At 36.1% G+C, this 19,663-nt stretch overlaps 1 protein-coding gene across 4 annotated transcripts; it reads left to right on the top strand.

The window, feature by feature from the left end:
• The first annotated feature begins 559 nt into the window (after nt 1-559).
• Nucleotides 560-17,975, top strand: LOC114720805 (uncharacterized). 4 transcript variants are annotated; one of them, XM_028906513.1, is made up of 20 exons: nt 562-1,625; nt 2,380-2,922; nt 3,017-3,136; nt 3,216-5,189; nt 5,262-5,378; nt 7,123-7,305; nt 7,400-7,462; nt 8,370-8,441; nt 8,534-8,797; nt 9,703-9,822; nt 11,047-11,106; nt 13,290-13,330; nt 13,434-13,511; nt 13,617-13,701; nt 14,277-14,442; nt 15,585-15,635; nt 16,292-16,355; nt 16,917-16,977; nt 17,591-17,695; nt 17,774-17,975. In XM_028906513.1, the coding sequence occupies exons 1-15, from the start codon at nt 819-821 to the stop codon at nt 14,409-14,411; spliced, it is 4,662 nt and encodes a 1,553-aa protein (XP_028762346.1). In that variant the 5' UTR covers nt 562-818; the 3' UTR covers nt 14,412-14,442; nt 15,585-15,635; nt 16,292-16,355; nt 16,917-16,977; nt 17,591-17,695; nt 17,774-17,975. The 4 variants fall into 4 exon arrangements, with proteins under 4 accessions (XP_028762348.1, XP_028762347.1, XP_028762346.1 ...); XM_028906514.1 differs by lacking the exon at nt 15,585-15,635 and having other exon boundaries at nt 561-1,625; nt 14,266-14,442; XM_028906512.1 differs by lacking the exon at nt 15,585-15,635.
• The last annotated feature ends 1,688 nt before the right edge of the window (nt 17,976-19,663 follow it).

Raw genomic sequence — 19,663 nt, 5'->3', positions numbered from 1 at the left:
AAAATTCTTGCCCCGTGACGGGAGTTTTACCCCTTTTTTTCCCTCATAAACTTCCCTCCAAAATTGAGAGAATTTAGGAAGAAAGGGTAATATTTTGACTTATATTGATTAATATGTTTATATTATTTTCTTCAAACTTCTTCTCTTGGCATGTCAAGAAAGGGCTTCAATTGCGAAGCTTCATGCTTTGATAATCTTGACTGGTCCTTTCACCCAAAATAACATTGGTGGACAGCTCATAGCATCTTATGTACGTATTGGTTCTAAACTCCTTGCTTCCATTCTTTTTCATTTGGGTTGAAGATTATCAATTGTCCTGTAATTTCCAATTTTCCATGTCGATTGTTCATATAAAAACAATTTATATTAGATAATAAAATATTGAAACTTGAAAATACGGTTGATGAAAGCCCAGAAAGCCATCTTATTTAAATAGGTTCTGTATTTTAGTGGTGGGGTTGAGAGATGCGAATTTATTTAATTACTATATTTAGCTCTAAATATACAAACTAATTTAATGTAGGCCTCGTAACCTATCATAGCATCTAGGGAACGTCTCTCCGAAGTTCGGATTAACGACGAAATGCGGCACTTAAATGTGACGACCCTCAAACTGACAAGGAAAGGAAAATTGGGAGAAACAGAAACCGTATAGGCGACAAGTTGACCTTTCTCAATGCTCTTGAAAATGCTCAGCAGGCATTTCAACTTGGAATCGAATTCTGCTTACCGCGGATGGATACATATCTTGCTATTTACGTCTCTGCTACTGCGATGATTGATAATCGCTGAACGGAATTCTAGTTTCACGCTTCTTCATGGCTCACCAGCAGCTTATCGACTCACTCACCTCCCATATCTCTCTCTACAATTCTCAATCCCTTCCTTCGAACCCCAACCCTAACCCCAGGTCTGCAATTCTGAAATGGTTCTCATCTCTCTCCGTTCAGCAGCGCGTAGCTCATCTCACCACTGTCGATTTTAAGTTCGTTCAGGTTCTGATTCAAATGTTGTGCAAGGTTCGAGCTCATGGCCATTGCTCCTTCATCATTCTTCCCGATCTTCCCTCGTGGGATCAATTACCCAGCCTCTGTTGCAAGAAGTCTCGTGGGCTTTTGTCACGTGTGGCCGAGTCGAACGAGTCAGAAAGGTGGGTTTTTGAGTCCATCCGGTTATTTGGGTCGAGGGAAGGGGAAAATATCGAAGCTTGCTCGTCTTCAGTGAAGGGACTTGATGCAATGACTGTGACGGAGGCCTTCGTTGAGAATGTGGATCGGATGGTGGAAGCAATGGATAGAATTTCAAACGGAGGTTTTTTGAGAGGTGACACGAATGAATTAGGAGCTGATTGGGTGGAATTACATTGGTTAAAATCAAAAGGATATTACAGTATTCAGGCTTTCGTGGTGAATAGGCTTGAGGTTTCCTTGAGGCTGGCTTGGATAAACTGCAACAGCAGTGGAAGAAAGAGAGGGGTGAAATTGAAAGAGAGGTTAGTTGGGGCAGGGGTTTCAACTAATGTGTATTGGAGGATAAAGGGTTGCGTGGACTGGTGGGGGAACCTGGATGCTGCAGCAAGGAAGAAGGTCCTGACGACTATCATGGGGAAAGCAGCCAAAAATTTGGTATTGATTTGTTCCCTTTAATTATCGTTTATTTGATATTTATGCAAATTGGGTTACAAATGCTTTGTACTAGCTAACAATCCAAATTAAAAACGTAGCAAGGTTATGGTAAGTTATTTAGAAGGGTGTTTCTGACAACATTATTTGATTATCCCGTTCTGGGTTAAATTTATACACATGGATAATATGTGTCACTTCCAAGATCAGCTTTAATGGACCTGCCCAACTTATCAAATTTAGCCTTCTGGAATTGCTCACTTCTACTCATTTTGCATCTAGAGTTTTCATCTGGGAGCTCAATCTTGTTGGGCTTTGTATCAGCAAACGTATTTAAGAAAATTATACCTGAATTTGGGTAAAAAATAATTTTGAAAAATTTTTAAGATCTGATAGAGTAAAAATGCATGGAAACCTGTTTGCTAGTTTCCTAATTGCAAAAGGAAACAAAAAATTTAAAAAGTAGATGTAGTTCTTTTATAACATTAACCAACTGACGATACTAAGCTTGGCTTAATTGGTTCCTATTTCATCTGCCCACGGCCTTGTGCTATAAGCTTGATTCAAAATATCATGAACAGAGACATCTGTGTTTATATTATGTTTAAGCATTAGAGCCCCCTAGCATCGGGGACTTAGTTATATGAAGGCTTTCTTTGTTCACAATAACTTTATAGCTTCTGGGACTTTCTTTTGTATTTTCGTAAATAGGCCTTATCTAATCCCCATGCTGACTTTTGATTTACATGTTTTTCAGATTTATGAGGTTTTCAAAGTGGCACATGATGCTTTGGAAGATGACACATGGCTGTACAGTACAGGGGTAGGACAATCACTGCCATACAACTATTCTACATCAGCTGAAAGGTTGATTCGGATATTTCCTGATGATGTAGAATTTGGAAAAACTATCAGGCCACCCACATTTTCTAGGAGACCTGCTTCTTTAGCCAGAGCCTTTAATTCATTATTAGTGCTTCAGGATCTTAATAAAATGATATCATTGTGTTGTAATAGTGATTATGATATAGAAAAACTATTATTTAGTTCTTTGTGTTCTGTTTGTACCATATCTGATTGTATAACAAGAAAGTTGCGAGGGTTTTTGATGGTTATTTCAGTTGACTCCACAAGACTTGAACTTTTAGGAGAGGAATGTGACAAGTCTTCATCAAGCAAAGCTAAAGAAAAGCTCAGTAATTGTAGCCATAAAAAGAAAGGTCGGGCCCGCAATTCTAAAAAGCTAAACCCTTTACCAAAGTCATGTGTGAATGATATTTCACATAAAATTCCTCCAAAGGTACTAATTCCCATTTACTTAGGTGGCTGTAACCCTGTTATTATAGACATGCTACCTGTTTGAATTGTAACTTGTTCCCTAAATGTTATTCTAGGATGTCGTCGGTGTAGTGGAGAATCAACAGAAGACTAATTCAACAGGACCCATGCAACTTCCTGATGTATCTCTGGGGAAGGATGCTTTTAGGGGAAGCTCGTCCTCAACTGCTGAAATGGTTGTGATCTAAATTTTTCTTCTCAAGTTTGAATCTTATTTCGAGCTGGTGATTAAAATGTTTTATAATGTGTTATCAGGACCATAACCAACAATGGAATGTTGGGAAACGTCGAACTTCTTCAAGAAGAAGAAAAGAGAAAAATAAAAATAGGAAGTCTCTTGTTGATTGTCAAGTTGGAGATTCTCAAAATTCAATTACAGTTACTGCCTCTTCACTTGTTGTTTCTGAAGTGGAGGTGGCAATTGCTGATCGTTTTTGTGATACTTCAACTGTTGAGAATGTGAAAAAGGAATGTGCAAGTGGTACATTTGTTTGTCCTGCAGATTCAAGCTTTGTTAATTCTCATAATGGACCTAATAGGGAGGACAACTGTACCCAAGAAATTCAAGATTATGTTGAAGATTTTTCTGAACGTTGCAATAGTGTAGGTGCTCAGCCTTGTCAATTGTTAAATGAAAAGAAAATTTCATCATGTACATTAGATAATTCAACTTGTGATGGAGATTATGTTAAAACTCCACCTGTACCTGCCTTGAAACTTGGTGGACTCTTTTGCAATGAAGACACTAGTCCTTTGAACTCTTCATATCTTGCTGAATTAGATGCCAAGTCAAGTTTTCTGAAAAAGCCAATTAGAGAGGCTCAGTTGAAAGAACATCTCTTTTTGAAGGAGCAAAATAGAGGCTGCCTATTTGAAAGTCAAAAACCAATTTTTTCAAAATATCGTCCATATGAATGGCCTGGTGTGCCCTCTATATATTTTCCATCAATTAATTCACACCTCCCTCCTGCTACTGATAGACTGCATCTGGATGTTGGACGCAACTGGCATAATCACTTTTGTCACTCTTTTGTTCCCACATTTCAGCAGGGGAGGAATGCTCCTATTGATGGTGGATGCAACCCAATTCTGTCTCATCCTATTCCTATGAGTTCAGATTGGCCTCCAGTTTTTCGAAGTGGCGTGGCTCCTTCACCGAGTTGTAATTATGATTCTGGATTCATGCCCGGGTGGCACTCTAGCTTGTCAAATAGTTTGGCTTCTCATGGTGTGCAGGTTAATGCAGCATCTCCTGATGACGAAAGAAAATATCATGGAGACTTACCTGATTTGATGAATGCACAGGAGCTAGCTGATGAATATGACAATCACTGGTTATCAGAGGAAGAGTATGAGGTTCATGCAGTTCCTGGTATAGACTATAACCAATACTTTGGTGGTGGCATAATGTACTGGGATCCTTCTGATCATCCAGGAACAGGTTTCTCCCGAGCTCCCTCTCTTAGCTCAGATGATAGTGTTTGGGCTTGGCGTGAGGCTGATGCTAATAGGGCTGTGGATGACATAATTGCTTTCTCATCTTCATATAGTACAAATGGTTTGACTTCACCTACTGCCGCTTCATTGTGCTCACCATTTGATCCTATGGGAACTACACCCCAGACTGTTGGATATGTGGTGTCAGGTAATGAAGTACCTGGAAAGGTGTTGCATTCTTCATCAGTCACCAGTGCAGCAATGGAGGAAGATACCTCTGGGTCTCTTGGTAGTAATTTACCTTGTGAAGTTGAAGGGAAGACAGGCGATTCGCATCCATACCCCATTCTAAGGCCGATCATTATTCCTAACTTGTCGAGGGAAAGATCAAGATCTGATTTTATGCGAAGTGTAGATCATAAAAGTCCATGTGTTCCACGTACAAGGCGGGATCAACGTTGCATCAAACGGCCACCATCACCTGTAGTGCTCTCTGTGCCACGGGCTCCGCGTCCACCCCCACCTTCTCCTGTGAGTGATTCTAGGAAACAAAGGGGTTTTCCAACAGTTAGATCTGGCAGTTCCAGTCCAAGGCACTGGGGTGTGAGGGGTTGGTATCATGATGGAAATAATTTTGAGGAAACTTGTTTAAGAGTGGATGGTGCTGAAGTTGTGTGGCCTTCTTGGAGAAGTAATAACCTTGCAGTGCAACCCAAGATCCAGCCTTTACCTGCTGCCTTGCTGCAAGATCGCTTGATTGCAATGACGCAGATAACACTTGATCAGGAACATGTAAAGTTCTCTATTAGCTGGTTTATTTTATAGATTTATGCTAGTGCTCATTGTTTAATTTTAATCATACAGCCAGATGTTGCCTTTCCCCTGCAACCACTTGATTCTCAGAGCTGTCCTACGAGGAGTGCATCTTTGGCATTAATGCACAGCCTCCTTCATGATGAGATTGACTCTTTCTGTAAAAAGGTATAAAAATTAGTTTGCCTGACCCTTTTCTGTCTTGGATTTCAATCTTATAACTGAATAGTAGTACTGTTTTATATTTTTATTTGTTCAATTGGGGTCCAACTGCAGAACTTTATTAGTGTTACCAAGTTTTATAATGAATGAGTAAACTAGGATATATTAAATTTTAGCTGAATTCTTCGTATTATTATTTGCATGTATGAAATCATTTTATCTCTAAATTAGTAATTAACTATTAATTAATATTAATAATACATATGAAAAACGATGAAAAAACATTTGCTTGGCAGCAATAATCTTCATGTGCACCATAGTCACCAAGGTTTTAGACTTCAGTCATTTGGTTGCACTTTTGTTCTTTAAAAAACTTTTTTATGTAGTTTTTCCAGAGTAAATGGCATGATGCTTTCTATATTGCCCCCTCTAGTTACGGAAAATTACAGTTTATTTTTGGGTCCAAAATCAGTTGCTTCTTATGGTTTTAAGTGTGTAATTCAGTACTCTTTTCGGTTTGTTTGGTTACCTCTGGTTACCTTGTAGTAGTTTCATTCAAATTTTGAAGAAAATGATAACTCAAATGTTAAAACAATGAGCATTTTTTGGCTTAAATTTCTGTTTTACTCTTATATTGAATATATCCACTGTGTTTCTAAGTTTCATTTATTAAATACTTTAGATTAAATCCTAGTAATGGCCATGAAAGTCTTTTGAAGTTGTCAAGGTATAAATAAGACGTCTTCTTTTACAGTATTTTCTCCTCCATTGATTTGAAGGCTGGTCCAGGTTAGCTGAGCCTGCTGGCTCTACCTAGAAGCTGGACTTGTCCTGTTTTTTTATCACATGCTGACTTGGGCTGGGCCGACTCACCTGGGCTGGGCCGGTTATGCTCACCCTTGAAGAATAGTGTTTGTATTAATGTCACGACAAGCGACAAGGCAACAAAATGTAATTTAATTAAAAAATAAAGGCCGTATAGGACATACTGTTTTTGATTTAATTGGATCAGTTTGAGATGAGCTTTCAACTCATTCTACAATGTTTGTACTTTTAAGAAAAATATTAAAAAGAAATGGCAAAAACGGGTGTTCATGCATGTGTATTAGATTGGTTGGTATTGTTTAAATCCACACCTTGACCTATAAATTCAGGCCAACTCAATGAGCATCCCTTACGTGAACAGTGTTGGGTAGACTGACTGGTTCAAAACTGTATGGCGCACACTGATTTCCGTCAGTACAGGCATTACTGGTTTAAGAATGGTGATGAGATTGATGCTTGGCTCGTTCCCATTCCATCTTGTTGATCTATCAAGTTTGGTACTTTGGTCCTTTATATTTTTGATCTATAGTAGAAAGCAGTATGTCTTCATTTAGCCCCACAGGATAAAAGATTCTACGGATGTTATGATGCGCCCTGGTTATAGAATAGGTATGGAATTTTAGGGATATCTAGCATCTTGAATAGCTCAAGAGTGTCTTTCTATTTTTCTGCATTGGTTTCTATTTTTGTGTAAAAGCAATTTTCCCTATTTCTAATTTTAGGGATATCCAGCATCTTGAGTAGCTCAAGAGTGTTTTTATATTTTTCTGCATTGGTTTCTGTTTTTGTGTAAAAACAATTTTTTCTGTTTCTTTGGTGTTTTAGTTCCATTAATCCCAGTATTCTCATATACTTTTTAGTGCATTTGTTTGGGTTTCATGACGTTACTTGGCGTTTATTCTTTGTATATATGATGCAACCCAAGGTTGCTGCGGAGAATATGTCTAGGAAACCATACATTAATTGGGCTGTCAAGAGAGTTACCCGGTCTCTGCAAGTTCTATGGCCCCGATCCAGGACACACATATTTGGTTCTAATGCAACTCGCATGGCTCTTCCAACAAGTGATGTTGACCTTGTGGTTTGTCTTCCTCCTGTGAGAAACCTGGTAATTTTTCCATTTTTCTTCTGCTGTATTGTCTATGCTTTTATTTTGGTGGAGTAACTCATTTTTTTTTTTTTTTTTAAATATAATGGTTTAGGAGCCAATAAAAGAAGCTGGAATACTTGAGGGCCGTAATGGTATCAAAGAAACTTGTCTTCAGGTATATTGGCGATAAACTATGCCATGCCAGTCTGACACCTTATGTGTCCCCTGTATGGCATCTATGTTAAGTTTGATTATTATTGAATTTTTCCCATAATTACAATGAAAGATTATGAGGCTAATGGTCTAATACTTGTCATCTCATGCTGGATTTCTCTTCCATGAAGTTTAAAAAACTGGTTTTAAAGCTGAACAAGAAATGGAAGTTACGTGAAGTGAGGGAAGACAGAAAAATCATGGGAGCCCGTACATGTTCTTAGGAATTCCATTTAAAACTATTTAGTTACCAAAAAGAATAAAAAGTCACTCTGGCCTATTACTGAGGAGTTTGATCCTTTCCGCTCTGACTCTTAATCAAACTAAATTTACACATAACGTGTGCTGGGTCTTTATTTCTCCCATGTTTGAAGCCCAAGGACTTTCGCTACCTGCTCCTACATCACATTTTAAGCCTTTGGGAAGTAGTTCATGGTGGTGTATATATCTACACTACTTTATGACAAAAGTCTTCTTTAAAGGAAAAAAATGTCTATGGAATGGAGGATGTGAAACCAAATCCTATTGCAAGGTATGCCTGAGGATGGCTTCCTTAAATAATTTGAGACACGAGAATACTTGGTCTTCTGTGTAATTAATCACACACATAATGTGCATTTTCCATACCATAATTGTTCATTTCTGTAGTCTGCTTCATGGTTGATTTCGAACAAACATTTCATGAGGTTTATGAGTTTATATTGTGATGTACTTCGATAGTTTTCTTGTTTTGCCCTTTACTTGTGGTATGATTCGGAGGATATCCAAGCTAATTTTTTGTACCTTATGATCTTTTTTCTGTTAATGCAGTTATTTCAATTTTGTTTTAGCGGTCATAAAATTGACCCTCAACTTTATTGCTTTGCCAGCATGCAGCTAGGTATCTTGCCAATCAGGATTGGGTAAAAAATGATTCTCTGAAGACAGTGGAGAATACAGCTGTAACATCTCTTAATTTGTTTTTTCACTAGAAAACTTCATATAATCTGATCTTATCTCTAATATGTTCTCATTTGGTTCCCTTTTGTTTTAGATACCTATCATTATGCTTGTGGTGGAAGTTCCTTATGATGCTGTCACCTCTTCTGCTCCTATTTTGCAATCTCCAAATGGGAAGTCGGCTTGTACAGCTGGTGAAAATGGGAATGTTGTTTATTCTGATGTGATTCATTCAGAAGATTTAGCAGTGGTAAAATGCTCCCCGGTGAATAGTGACACGGCAAAGAATTCCAAATCAGTACGTCTTGACATCAGCTTCAAGACCCCCTCGCATACGGGACTTCAAACTTCAGAATTGGTAATTCTTTTGATTATGGCACTAAGACTGTCCGTGATTGGCCGAAAAGGAAAAGTGGATATACCTGACTGCCTTCAATTGTGGATATTAATTATTGCCGTCTTAAGCTATCATCCATCTTATTATATTTAAGGAAAATAAAAAAGCATTCTGAAGGTTTGATATGACTGAATAACTGTAAGCTTCTGGGATATCCTAGTTGTTTTATAAAAAACTTCCAAAGAGTTACTTAAGGAAATCCGCAAAGGATGACTGGATAGAAAAGCTTTAAAAATTGAAAATTGAATTTAATATTTATAATTATTGTTAGAGCAAATCAAGTCTTTTTATGGGGGAAAAATGGGAAGGCAAATGGAAATCTGATTGTTTGATCACTAGTTAAGAAAGATGAAGCAATTAAAGAAAGAATGGGAAATATTTTCGTTGGAAATGGAGAAGGGTGTTAACTGTTGTGTTGGTGAGGGGGGGGGGGTATGGTCTATGTTGTTAGGAGGAGAGGTGTTAGGATGCAAAGAGAAAGGAAAGATGTCAGGCAGTGGATATGGGGATCATCGCTAACATAAGGAGGGAGGAGAAGGGCTTTGTTTCTTGCCCTTTTTTTTCTTTTGGGAGGGGGGTTGTTGGGACAAAATTGTCTGGGGGCAGCAAATTAACTTTTTTGTTTTTCCAAAAATAATGTAATTTATTAGCTAGTTGCACAACAACCTGGCGCTTTTACCTTTCTTTTTTTCCCCCCTGTTCTTTTTATCCCAAAACGTACTTCCATTCTTGGGTAGTTTGATTTTAGTGTTGGTTTGTTGGTTTGCTGTTCAGGAAGCAGCAATCCAATCTCTTGTGACATTTAATCCATTCATGTCTACATTGGTTTTTGATTGACCAATATTGCATTCTACTGCTTCCTATAGGTTAAGGGTCTGACAGAACAATTTCCTGCTGTTACACCTCTTGCTCTGGTGCTAAAACAGTTCTTGGCAGATCGTAGTCTGGATCAGTCCTATTCTGGTGGCTTAAGTTCTTACTGCTTGGTATGCATGCTTAATAATTCGACATGAAATTTTGATTTCTAGATGTTTTCTCAGAGTTCTCTTGGTTCAGAAGTAACACAGATGGGATTTATATTTTCCGAAAATCTAACGAACAATGAAATTATCAAATGTCATATTTATTTTGTTGTGTTCAATATTTGTTAATTTATTAATGAAATGAATAATTAGTAATTTGTACTAATGATCTTGAACATTCAATATATTTAAGTAGTATATAATTTTAAAGGAGCATGAGAGATAGAACAACAAAGCAATAATAATCACTTAATATAGGACCAGTAGCAGAGAATAAGAAAAGAGGGGGAGATAAAAAGTAAGAGGGAGATATAGAAGAAATAAAGGGAGAGAAGGATGTAGAGAATCTGAAAATATCTCATACTAACTAATCAGGCCTAAACCTGGTTGGATTGTTGGGGCCTTTATACTGAGCTCGAGAGATAACTCCCATAGCTCAAATGAATGATTATATTAAATTGCATTAAAATATAATTATTAAAGCATGATAGCAAAATAATTGAGCCTATAACTAATATAAAGCAGACAAAAATTGATATTGAGTCCTTATTGTCATCCTCATTTAAATATTGTTTCCTATATTTATGTTTATTCTTTAGATTACAAATAATAACACCTCCCCTATTCTTTTTCCCTTTCTTTATTATGATGCCCATATACAAAATCAGCAATATCAATAAGATGTAAAATTTATGACAAGTCGTACTATTGACAAGTGGTGAATTAGTGCAACTCATTCTTCAAACTTTGTACAATGCATGGTAGGCCACCACTTAGGTGGTTATGGAGATGATCGGTATTAGCAAACTTCCTTTTTTTTTTTTCCCCCCAGTAGTGGTCTACATACTGGAGCCTCCTGAATAGAGATGTGCAATTGGAATTATATAGGTCTTTTGTATTGAAGGTTTTCAGTTTTTCCCCCCGATTTATCCTTTTCCTTGAGACACTATCTAATCCCCAACTGTTTGTGCTATCTTCCTATTAATATGTGTGCATTTAGTTCTTTATATACTTGTCATATTTTAATTGAGTAATCTAATAAGCATGCAAGTTTTTCCCATTATTTTATCCAAAATTTGAATCGCTCCTGTAAAATATCTTCATCTTTAATTCAAGGAAGATTGTCTACTACTATATAAATTTTCTTGTTTGTGAAAAAATTGTGCATAAGCTGGATTTCTATTATAGGTGTTGCTAATAATACGCTTTCTTCAACATGAGCACCATCTGGGTCGGCAGATTGACCAAGTAAGATTTGGTCCCTCCTTTACACTCCAAGTTTGTTTTTATTGTAATCTTTCTGCTGCTGGTAAGTGAGAATGTTACTATGGCCCTAACAAAAATATCAATGCGGATCATAATATTTTTGTTTGATGATGAGATCATATGCATAATTTAGGAGCTGGCATGGATGAATGCAATTCATTCTCTTTTTATTTGGTAGAATGCTTTCATTCTTAATTATTGTATGATGTGTTGGACTTCCTTTTATATGCTATTTTATTGTGGGAGTGCCTTGTTCTGGTATTTTTGCCTTGTAAGAAACTAATGCTTTGAAATCTGTTTGCTTGGTTAATGACTAGTTATGGAAAATGGGATAGTAGTTGAATCTGATTGGGATGGGAATTATGCAAGCTTGTATGCATTAGCATAAAAGAAATTAAAAGGAAAAAAAAGAGTAAATTGAATGATATAAATACAAATACTAATGCGTGAATGTGATTTAAACCTACATATGGAAGGTTTGCTTTGGCTTGAAAGTGGCAAATGAAACACTTTCATGTCTGGCACTTCTCAGAAATTGGTTTCTTAAAGAAGTTGAAACAATAATAAGAGCTTGGGTGTTTAAATGTCCGGACAAAGATCTCCATGCAAAAGAAAATTTTAACATGACAATTGAAACTGAAAGAGTTGTATAAATTGTTATACAGACTTTCATACTTGCTGATGTTCCATTGCAATTTTACCATCACAATTTGGAAAATGCATGTATATCTTAGTGGTTGTGATAAACCATGGAGGCTTCATTTGGCCTTCCTTTGTGATAAGGGACAATGAAATATAAGCACAATTAAAGGCTGGCTTTTATATGCCGTTAAATTTGTTAATTCTTTTCCAACGAATGGTTTCTTTCCAACAAAAAAATTGATTGCTGTAGTGGTTACTTGTACTGATTATTGCGATTTTGTTAATATTTCTCATACCTACTGTTTGAGTTTAGGAAAATTAGCTAAGCATTTGATGACTTAGTCTCAACTTTATTCAATGAGTTTAATCAGTACATATAGACCCCTAATTAGGGTAAATCTAAGATAAAATAAAGAATCTGATAGGATAAAATTAGATATTACCTAATCTAATCTACCCCTAAAATAACGAAAAATAATTAACAATAGATAAAAGCAACATTAATAAGTGAGCCCAATCAGGTGGGCTTGGGCCGTGTCTTTCAACTCCTACATAATCTAGCCACTATGTATCTCTATATTTCAGTGTTGGTGAGTAACTGGGTATTGATTTCAACGCTTTGTTTAAACTGGGAATGGAGAGTATTAACTCGCAGATATTTAATATTTTAATCACTTGCAAGTGCTAATCTCACACAATAACAGACTGTAACTATCAAGTTCAAGTTCTCATTCTCCTGCAAGGGACAGTTTTCTTCTTGACAAGTCAAGTTGGAGCTTAAATGCTTCAGTTAAAATCAAAGCCTGGGTCAGCAATACTCGAAAGCATAAGCACAAATGACTTGTAAATTATACCGGCCAGTATAATTTATTCTCTTGACATCTGTGTAACACGCTTATTAAGCTCAAAACTATCCCCATTTGATTTCTCCACTCTCTAGACATGTGGAAATGTGTTTTGTGGTATTCTTTGGTTTGTTTGGTTGGGGAGTGATTTTCACATCTTTAAGGGCATATCTTGGCCTTCAAATCTTTTATGGCATGGATTTCTGCATTTGGCTTCTCTTTGGTGCTCTACAGTCTACACATTAGTGTAGATAAGATGAAATAGAAACAAAGGCATATAAACCTTAGTTACTCTTATTCCAATTCTCTCCCTATCTCAATTTTACAGCACCATGTGCACTAATTTATTTGTTGTAGTCTGCAGAGGATCTGAAGTCTGGATTTGGAGTGATTTAATTTAAGGGATATTCAGATTTTTTTTTTTTTTGGGGACAATTTTCATCCCATCTACTTGTATGTTGAGCCTGTCAACTACTGATTCACATCTCTTTCCTCACTTTCTCTTAGTTGGCAAAAGCAATTTTTATTCTGTTTATCTCAGAGTACATGAAAATTTACCAATGAAGAGCAAAGCTTTCTCTTGGAGGCATGAATTTGTGACAATATTGCTAAGTGTATTTTTTGTTGTTTAACATTATCTGACCGCTACTTAATAAACTTGTCACTATTACCTTGCAGAACTATGGAAGCCTTCTAATGGATTTTCTCCACTTTTTTGGGTTAGTGAGCTTTCTTGTTGCAAATGATAAACTACTGATATGTTACCATCACGAAGTTTTTCAGACGGTTTTTTCTCTCTCTTTTTGGTTTGTGCCTATTTAGGAATGTATTTGATCCCCGCCAAATGAGAATTTCTGTCCAGGGAAGTGGAGTTTATCTAAAAAGAGAAAGAGGTTGTAGGTAATAGTGAACCCAAGCCCTATTTTTTTTTTTTGAATATGACATGGTATCCTTTACACTTATATTCGTCCCCTGATGTTGATGACCGACTACTTGATTTTGTAGCATTGACCCAATACACATAGATGATCCTCTTTTCCCAACGAATAATGTGGGAAGAAATTGCTTCCGCATACATCAGTGTATCAAGGTAACAGTTTTATATGGGGTTAAGGTGCAAATTTGCCCTGAAAATTTTTTATTTAGGAGCATTGTGCGCTCAGAAGTTTTTTCTATTTGTAAATTTGCCCAGAAAATTTAAAATCATAGTAATTTTGCCTTTTATCGTTAAAAATATTAGCGGCCAACTTCACTAGTTTAACAGTCAATATTAGTTTTATTATGATAGGTGGTAATATTGCTATGATTTTAAACTTTCGTGGCAAATATGCCAAAAAAACTTCCGGGTGCCTAGTGAAAACTTTCAAAACAAAGTTGCACCTGAACCCTTTATCATAATTACCAAATATGGTGCTTTTTCAGTCTAAAATTGCTTGTCTATGCAATGACAACTATTATGATAAATTAGAAATGAAGTTGAATGTCTTGATCTATATCTTTCATTAGAATTCCTTGAAAGAATGCTTGAAAAATTTAGCTTTTTTTCTCCTTTGTTAATTGCTGTATCTTTCATCATCTTTTTTATGGTTGTTTCTAAATATTGGGCTAATAATTTAGCTTTTTTCTAGTTATGTTTTTAATTTTTATGCAAAAGTTTTGGTGCAGGCATTTTCAGAAGCTTTTTCCATTCTTGAAAATGAACTTTCACGTTTAAATTTTGATGGAAATGTTGAAGAGCCATGTTCAAGGCCAACTCACCTGCTGCTTCCGAAAATCATTCCAAGTCTTGATCTATCATAGAGATTCTATTGCTGAAGAGTTTGTGTGGAAGGTATTTCATTCGCCAGTGATGATATTTAATTATAATTTTATACTTAGGTCTTGCAATTTCTGTGCTCCTCGGAAGTTGGTGCAAAGGAAAAATAAAGGTTAAAATAGTATTTGGTTCCATAAGTTTATTTATTGTTTCAATTTGGTAAGTCAAGTTTGCTTTGCGCCAGATCGGCTGCTCTACTTTCAGTTCTGTCTGCCAGGTTACACATGGCATGCCATGCTAACTTTATTGGACCGTTTTTCTTTTTGTCTCTTTTCTGTTCTTGGACAAGACTTGTTTGCCAGCAAAGATATATGTTTATGATGCATGTGATTTGGTTTTGGCCGATGTCACCAAATTGGGATCAAGGGCTCCAAGTGAAAATGATTGAACTAATTGTGGAACCAAAATACTAATTTAACCGAAAATAAATTTGATTTTGAATTTTGATTTGGTGATGATGACCAAATGGGGAAAGAGCAAAGGAATATTTACGGAGGTCTAGCTCTTTGTTATTTGTAATTTGATATCGGGTTTCTTGGGTCTCATCTCAAGGTCCTGTTTTTAGAAAGTACTTGCCCTTCATTGAGACCTAGGCTGGTGACAAAGTATATATTGTGGGCAAAATTGCTTTCTACTGCTAGTTTGTTGTCAACTCTTCCTGTATAATGGAATTAGTTCATAAGGACCTCTCTGCCTTTCACTTCCTTGTCCTTCAATCTTGGCTTCTGTTGTTCCTTCCTGTTGCACCTTCACCACCCCATCATCGCCCAACTCCAATGCCATCGTTGCCTGCACTTATCTCCTACACTCTTCTTCAGTCTCCTATCTTCTCCAACTTCAACCTTGGTCTCAGACTTTGATCTTGGTCATCATCATCTGCTGCTTCTTTTTATTTTGTTTGGCGCTACAATGAATGTTGTTCAGTCTTCATCTTGCTCTAGGGTCTCTTTGTCCTCCCAGATCCCACAATTTTTCCTCTGATTACTTTTGACATGGTGGTGCATTTCTGATCTGAGCCTTTTTGTTATATGAACCAGTGTGTTTCATTGGTATATGCTAGTGTTTCACCATTTCAAATTTGGTTTTGCATTGTGGATATGGTATATCAGTGCCTTTACAACTATACTCTTTGATCTGGTTTTGCTTCTTCATTTTAGTATTTTCCGGCGAGAGAAGATAAAGTTCTGTGATGGCTTGTGGTGTTGATGGTGAGCAGGGATTGAGATTTTTTTTTCCTTAAATAATTTTGCCCATGGCATTTTGATCTTTTAATATTATAATGTATATATAAAATAAAATTAGGATTCAATTTTTCATACTAAACATGTTTTTAAGCTCCAAATCTATGCCGAACTCTGGTTTTGTTTCCATTTCCTTTCCAATTTCTTTAAAAATGATTCAAACATGCCAAACGTGGCCCAAGTTAGCTCTTGGTTGCTGAATTAGCTATTTGTTTCTTTTTTCGTTTTTTGAGATTTTCATCCGTATGCATGAGGTGTTTTATGTATTTCTTTTCAGCTAATTCTTATTTATAATTGTTTTATGCATGAGGTGTTTTCTCTGTATGCTTGGCATTTGATGTCTTTGTACCGATCCAAGGAAATCAGTGCTGCCTTTGCATTTCTTTTAGAATTTTAAATTGTAAAATAAGCTGTTAAGAGTGGATGAAATTGTTTTGATGGTCTTGTAAATCTGACTATATTATTTAATATTTTTTCCTGCCTGCACGCAGTTTATAGTTTTCTTGTCTGATGCTTTTAATGCAATTGATTATGAATTTTATACTAAGAAATTAAATATAAATCATGATTGGCAACATCACCTTCAACTAATCAAACAAATATGATGTTTCTTTTTGTGTTAGGTTTGTGAAAAATTGTTACCTACCTTACAAAAGTTGGCCTATTCGGTGGAAGGAAGTTATGCAGGTGAAATCAATTTAAGATTTTAGATGTTTAACTAATAGTCTAAATTTTGCAGTTTGTTTATGCATAACTGTGCCATTGATGTTTATCTTCTTTATTATATCATGGTTGTACAGGTTGCCACATTTCCATGTTTATCTGTCATCATGTTTCCTTGGTTTTGGTTTATACTCGGCAATGATTATTTATTAAATGAGCATATGGTTCTCCTTGGCTTTATAAAACAGTACTATAATGGAGATTTGTTCTGCGGAGGTAGTTTCATATTTTGGCTCATTTTTTCCACTTTCAAAATCCTAGTAATTGTTCCCCCTCGCTCTCTCCCCCCTCTCTAAATACTACCATCATTCCTACATATAACATTCAGTTTGTGGTGCAAATTTGATTCATAGTTCAAAGTTTGTAGTGCAAATTGCACTACAAACTAGGTCATCCATTTAAGACTGGAGGTAGTAAAATCTAGGGATTTGAATTTGAGTGTTTATGTTGTTTGGTTATATCCCATTTGCTGTGCCAGATTTCTGGCTACTTCTAAGCTATACTTACACCAATGTTGGTTCACAGCAAGTGCATCAACGCAATGCGACCACAGGCACCAACTGAATGATTCTGCTTCAAATGACAGGTTTGACGTCTGAACTTGTATTTATCATTCTATATTTGCATTTAGAGAGAAACACACTGAAAATTTAAGCTTGTTTTATCTTTCTCGTCCTTCAATGACTATCTAAACTCCAATACGGTTCCAAAATTGACTATAATTATATTTAACTTAGGCCCTGTTAGCAGGGAGAGAAAGCAAGGTCTTCCAATGGTGGTTGTCTGGAGTGTTGATAGCAAAAGTGTTATGATCAGTCTCTTATTTCTCTCTGTGCTTGTGTTTTCACTCTCAAGTATTATCTGTGACATCCACTGAGAGATATTTCATATCGCTAACTTCATTAATTTGGCTAGTTAATCTTTGATATGATCCTCTGTTACTTATTTCTGCTTCAAGTCAATTTGATTATATAGATTGAGTTTGAACTCAAACCCTTCAGTTTTAGAGATAAGATAGATGCCACTGAGCCAAATTTTATTGGCTGATCTTTACATTCTTTCTTTATAAAAATGTAGTTTGTTGTAGGGTAAAAAAAAAAATCTGATTTATTATATTTGCGGCCACTTACTAAGCTACTTTAGGACTATATTATGAAACTTTATTTTGCTCTAAATAATGTTATTTTGAAAAATACCAGGGTTTGTGTGAGGTATTGTACGAGTTCTAGTGTAAATGAGTCTCTGGCTGGTCCCAAAAAATTGGAGTTTCAGGTGCATCATTCTTGGTTCAGAATCTAGTTGAGGTAACTGACTATCCCATGGAATTTTTTTCATCCATGAATGCCTTTTCTCACTCACACTTCTGGCTTTCATCATTTCAGGAGTATTTCAAGAACAGAGCTTAATGTTAGTGCATAATTGTGATCTTTGCTAGTCTCCTTGTTTGGGGTGGATGACTGAACTATTGACTGAGAGCAAGGCCGGGTAGGTAATGAAAATCCATGTAAACAAGCTTAACCAGCTCAGCCAGTATAATGTTGAATTTTAAAGAATGAGAAAAATGAGGAGATAAATTTATCCTAATCCATCTTGTTGCAAATCTGACCCACATCTCACTATAGTTCATTAGACTATGGCATCCCTTTGGCAAATGTAGACTAGAGATTGAGATGATATGTAGAAATCGTAGGGGATAACAAGAAAAGTGTGAAAAGTTGGAGTTTGGGTTACGATCGTGATTTCTCAGAGTGTAGAACAAAAGGAAAAAGTTAGATTATGTGAAGAAAATGTATACAACTCTTAAAATGATTACATGGTTACACGACGTATAATGAAAATTTTATGGTGATATATTGCTATTTTGCCTACAACTCTTCAATGATTACTTGGTTGAACCATGAAATGAGAAGCAGTTAAGTCGTATATTTACCTTATCGATTGATATTGTTTATAGTAATTTACAATTTAATTTAAAGGTAATTGTGATATATACAATATCAGTTGGCTCTTCACATTACTACCAATTTGATAGGCCTTGTTAGGACTCTCAAAGATACTAGAATTAAGCTTAGAAATGCAGTGGCTCAACTCTAGATTGATTCACAAGAAGGCTTGTTGTTCAGGATTCTTGTTAATTAAATGCTTTTGCAAATTACTAATAGTGGAAGTGATCTGATTATGTCTAATTGATTTAACTATCTATTCTACTTTTTATATTGATTTTTTGCTTTAAGATGAGTGATGAGTGATTGTGGCAGGAATGTAGGAATAAGCGAAATGCAGTGATGATAATCTTCCTAAGAGTGGCAACCTAACCTTCTTAGCCTAATAAGAAATAGAGTTGATTGTGGTCAGAAGAATGGAAGCGTCGGATTATAAATGAATGAACCGAAAATTTCCAAGGTAACATCAATAGATAGTTATCACGTATTAATCGACCCAACTACAAAACCAAATCAAACTAGATTCAATAATGCAATCAAGTCTACTCTGTATTAAGGAACACTGTTAGATTCATAACAAGACTAATCTAATTACAATATATCCTAAAGAAAACAATCCTAACCCAATCGAGAATCGCAATTAAAATACAACCATATATCAATCATGAATTAGGGACGTTGATAGACTCTCTTGTCAGAATAGAGGCTTCAGTTCGATCACACCTCTTAGGAAGGTGGAATATTAGCTGTGCATGGTGTCTTGAGTTGCTTCACCAAGCTCCATTGAAGGATCATCCATTGCAACAATGGACAAGAAAGATGAAATCTAGAGGTTGCAGGTTGGCGGAGAATCTACGGTGGATGAGACGGAGAAGTTGAGAATTGAAGAGAGAATGGAACCGGAGGTGGAGAGAATGAAAGATGCTAGAAGATGATAGAGGTGTCGAAGGAATATGGAGAAAAATGGGGAGTGACAGAATGGTGATGATCCGTGTAGGGAAAAAAATGATGATGATGAAGTGTAGAATCTGACGGAGAATTCAGCTCCTCGCTGAATGAATCAAGCTCCTCTTTATCAAAACGCACAGCATCTACTGGTCCCCTTTGGTCATTTTACAAATTCCATTCTACCATTACTTTGGTCCTTGGATGTAATTTCTGAAATCTTCATTAAATCTGTAATAATTCTCATAAAATGATGTGATACCCAATATCCCAAAATAGATAGTAATTAGTGCAATTCAACTCATAAAAGATAATAAAACCCCTAAATAATCACATATAAAACATAGTAAAATATGGGTTTATCACATATCATTTAAAATTAGC

This window comes from Neltuma alba, unplaced genomic scaffold (genome assembly GCF_004799145.2).
Source record: "Neltuma alba isolate B1F8T4 unplaced genomic scaffold, ASM479914v2 tig00012000_pilon, whole genome shotgun sequence".
Classification (NCBI taxonomy): domain Eukaryota; kingdom Viridiplantae; phylum Streptophyta; class Magnoliopsida; order Fabales; family Fabaceae; genus Neltuma; species Neltuma alba.
The sequence above is the reverse complement of the archived record's forward strand: the minus strand, read 5'-3'. Positions and strand labels throughout refer to the sequence as shown.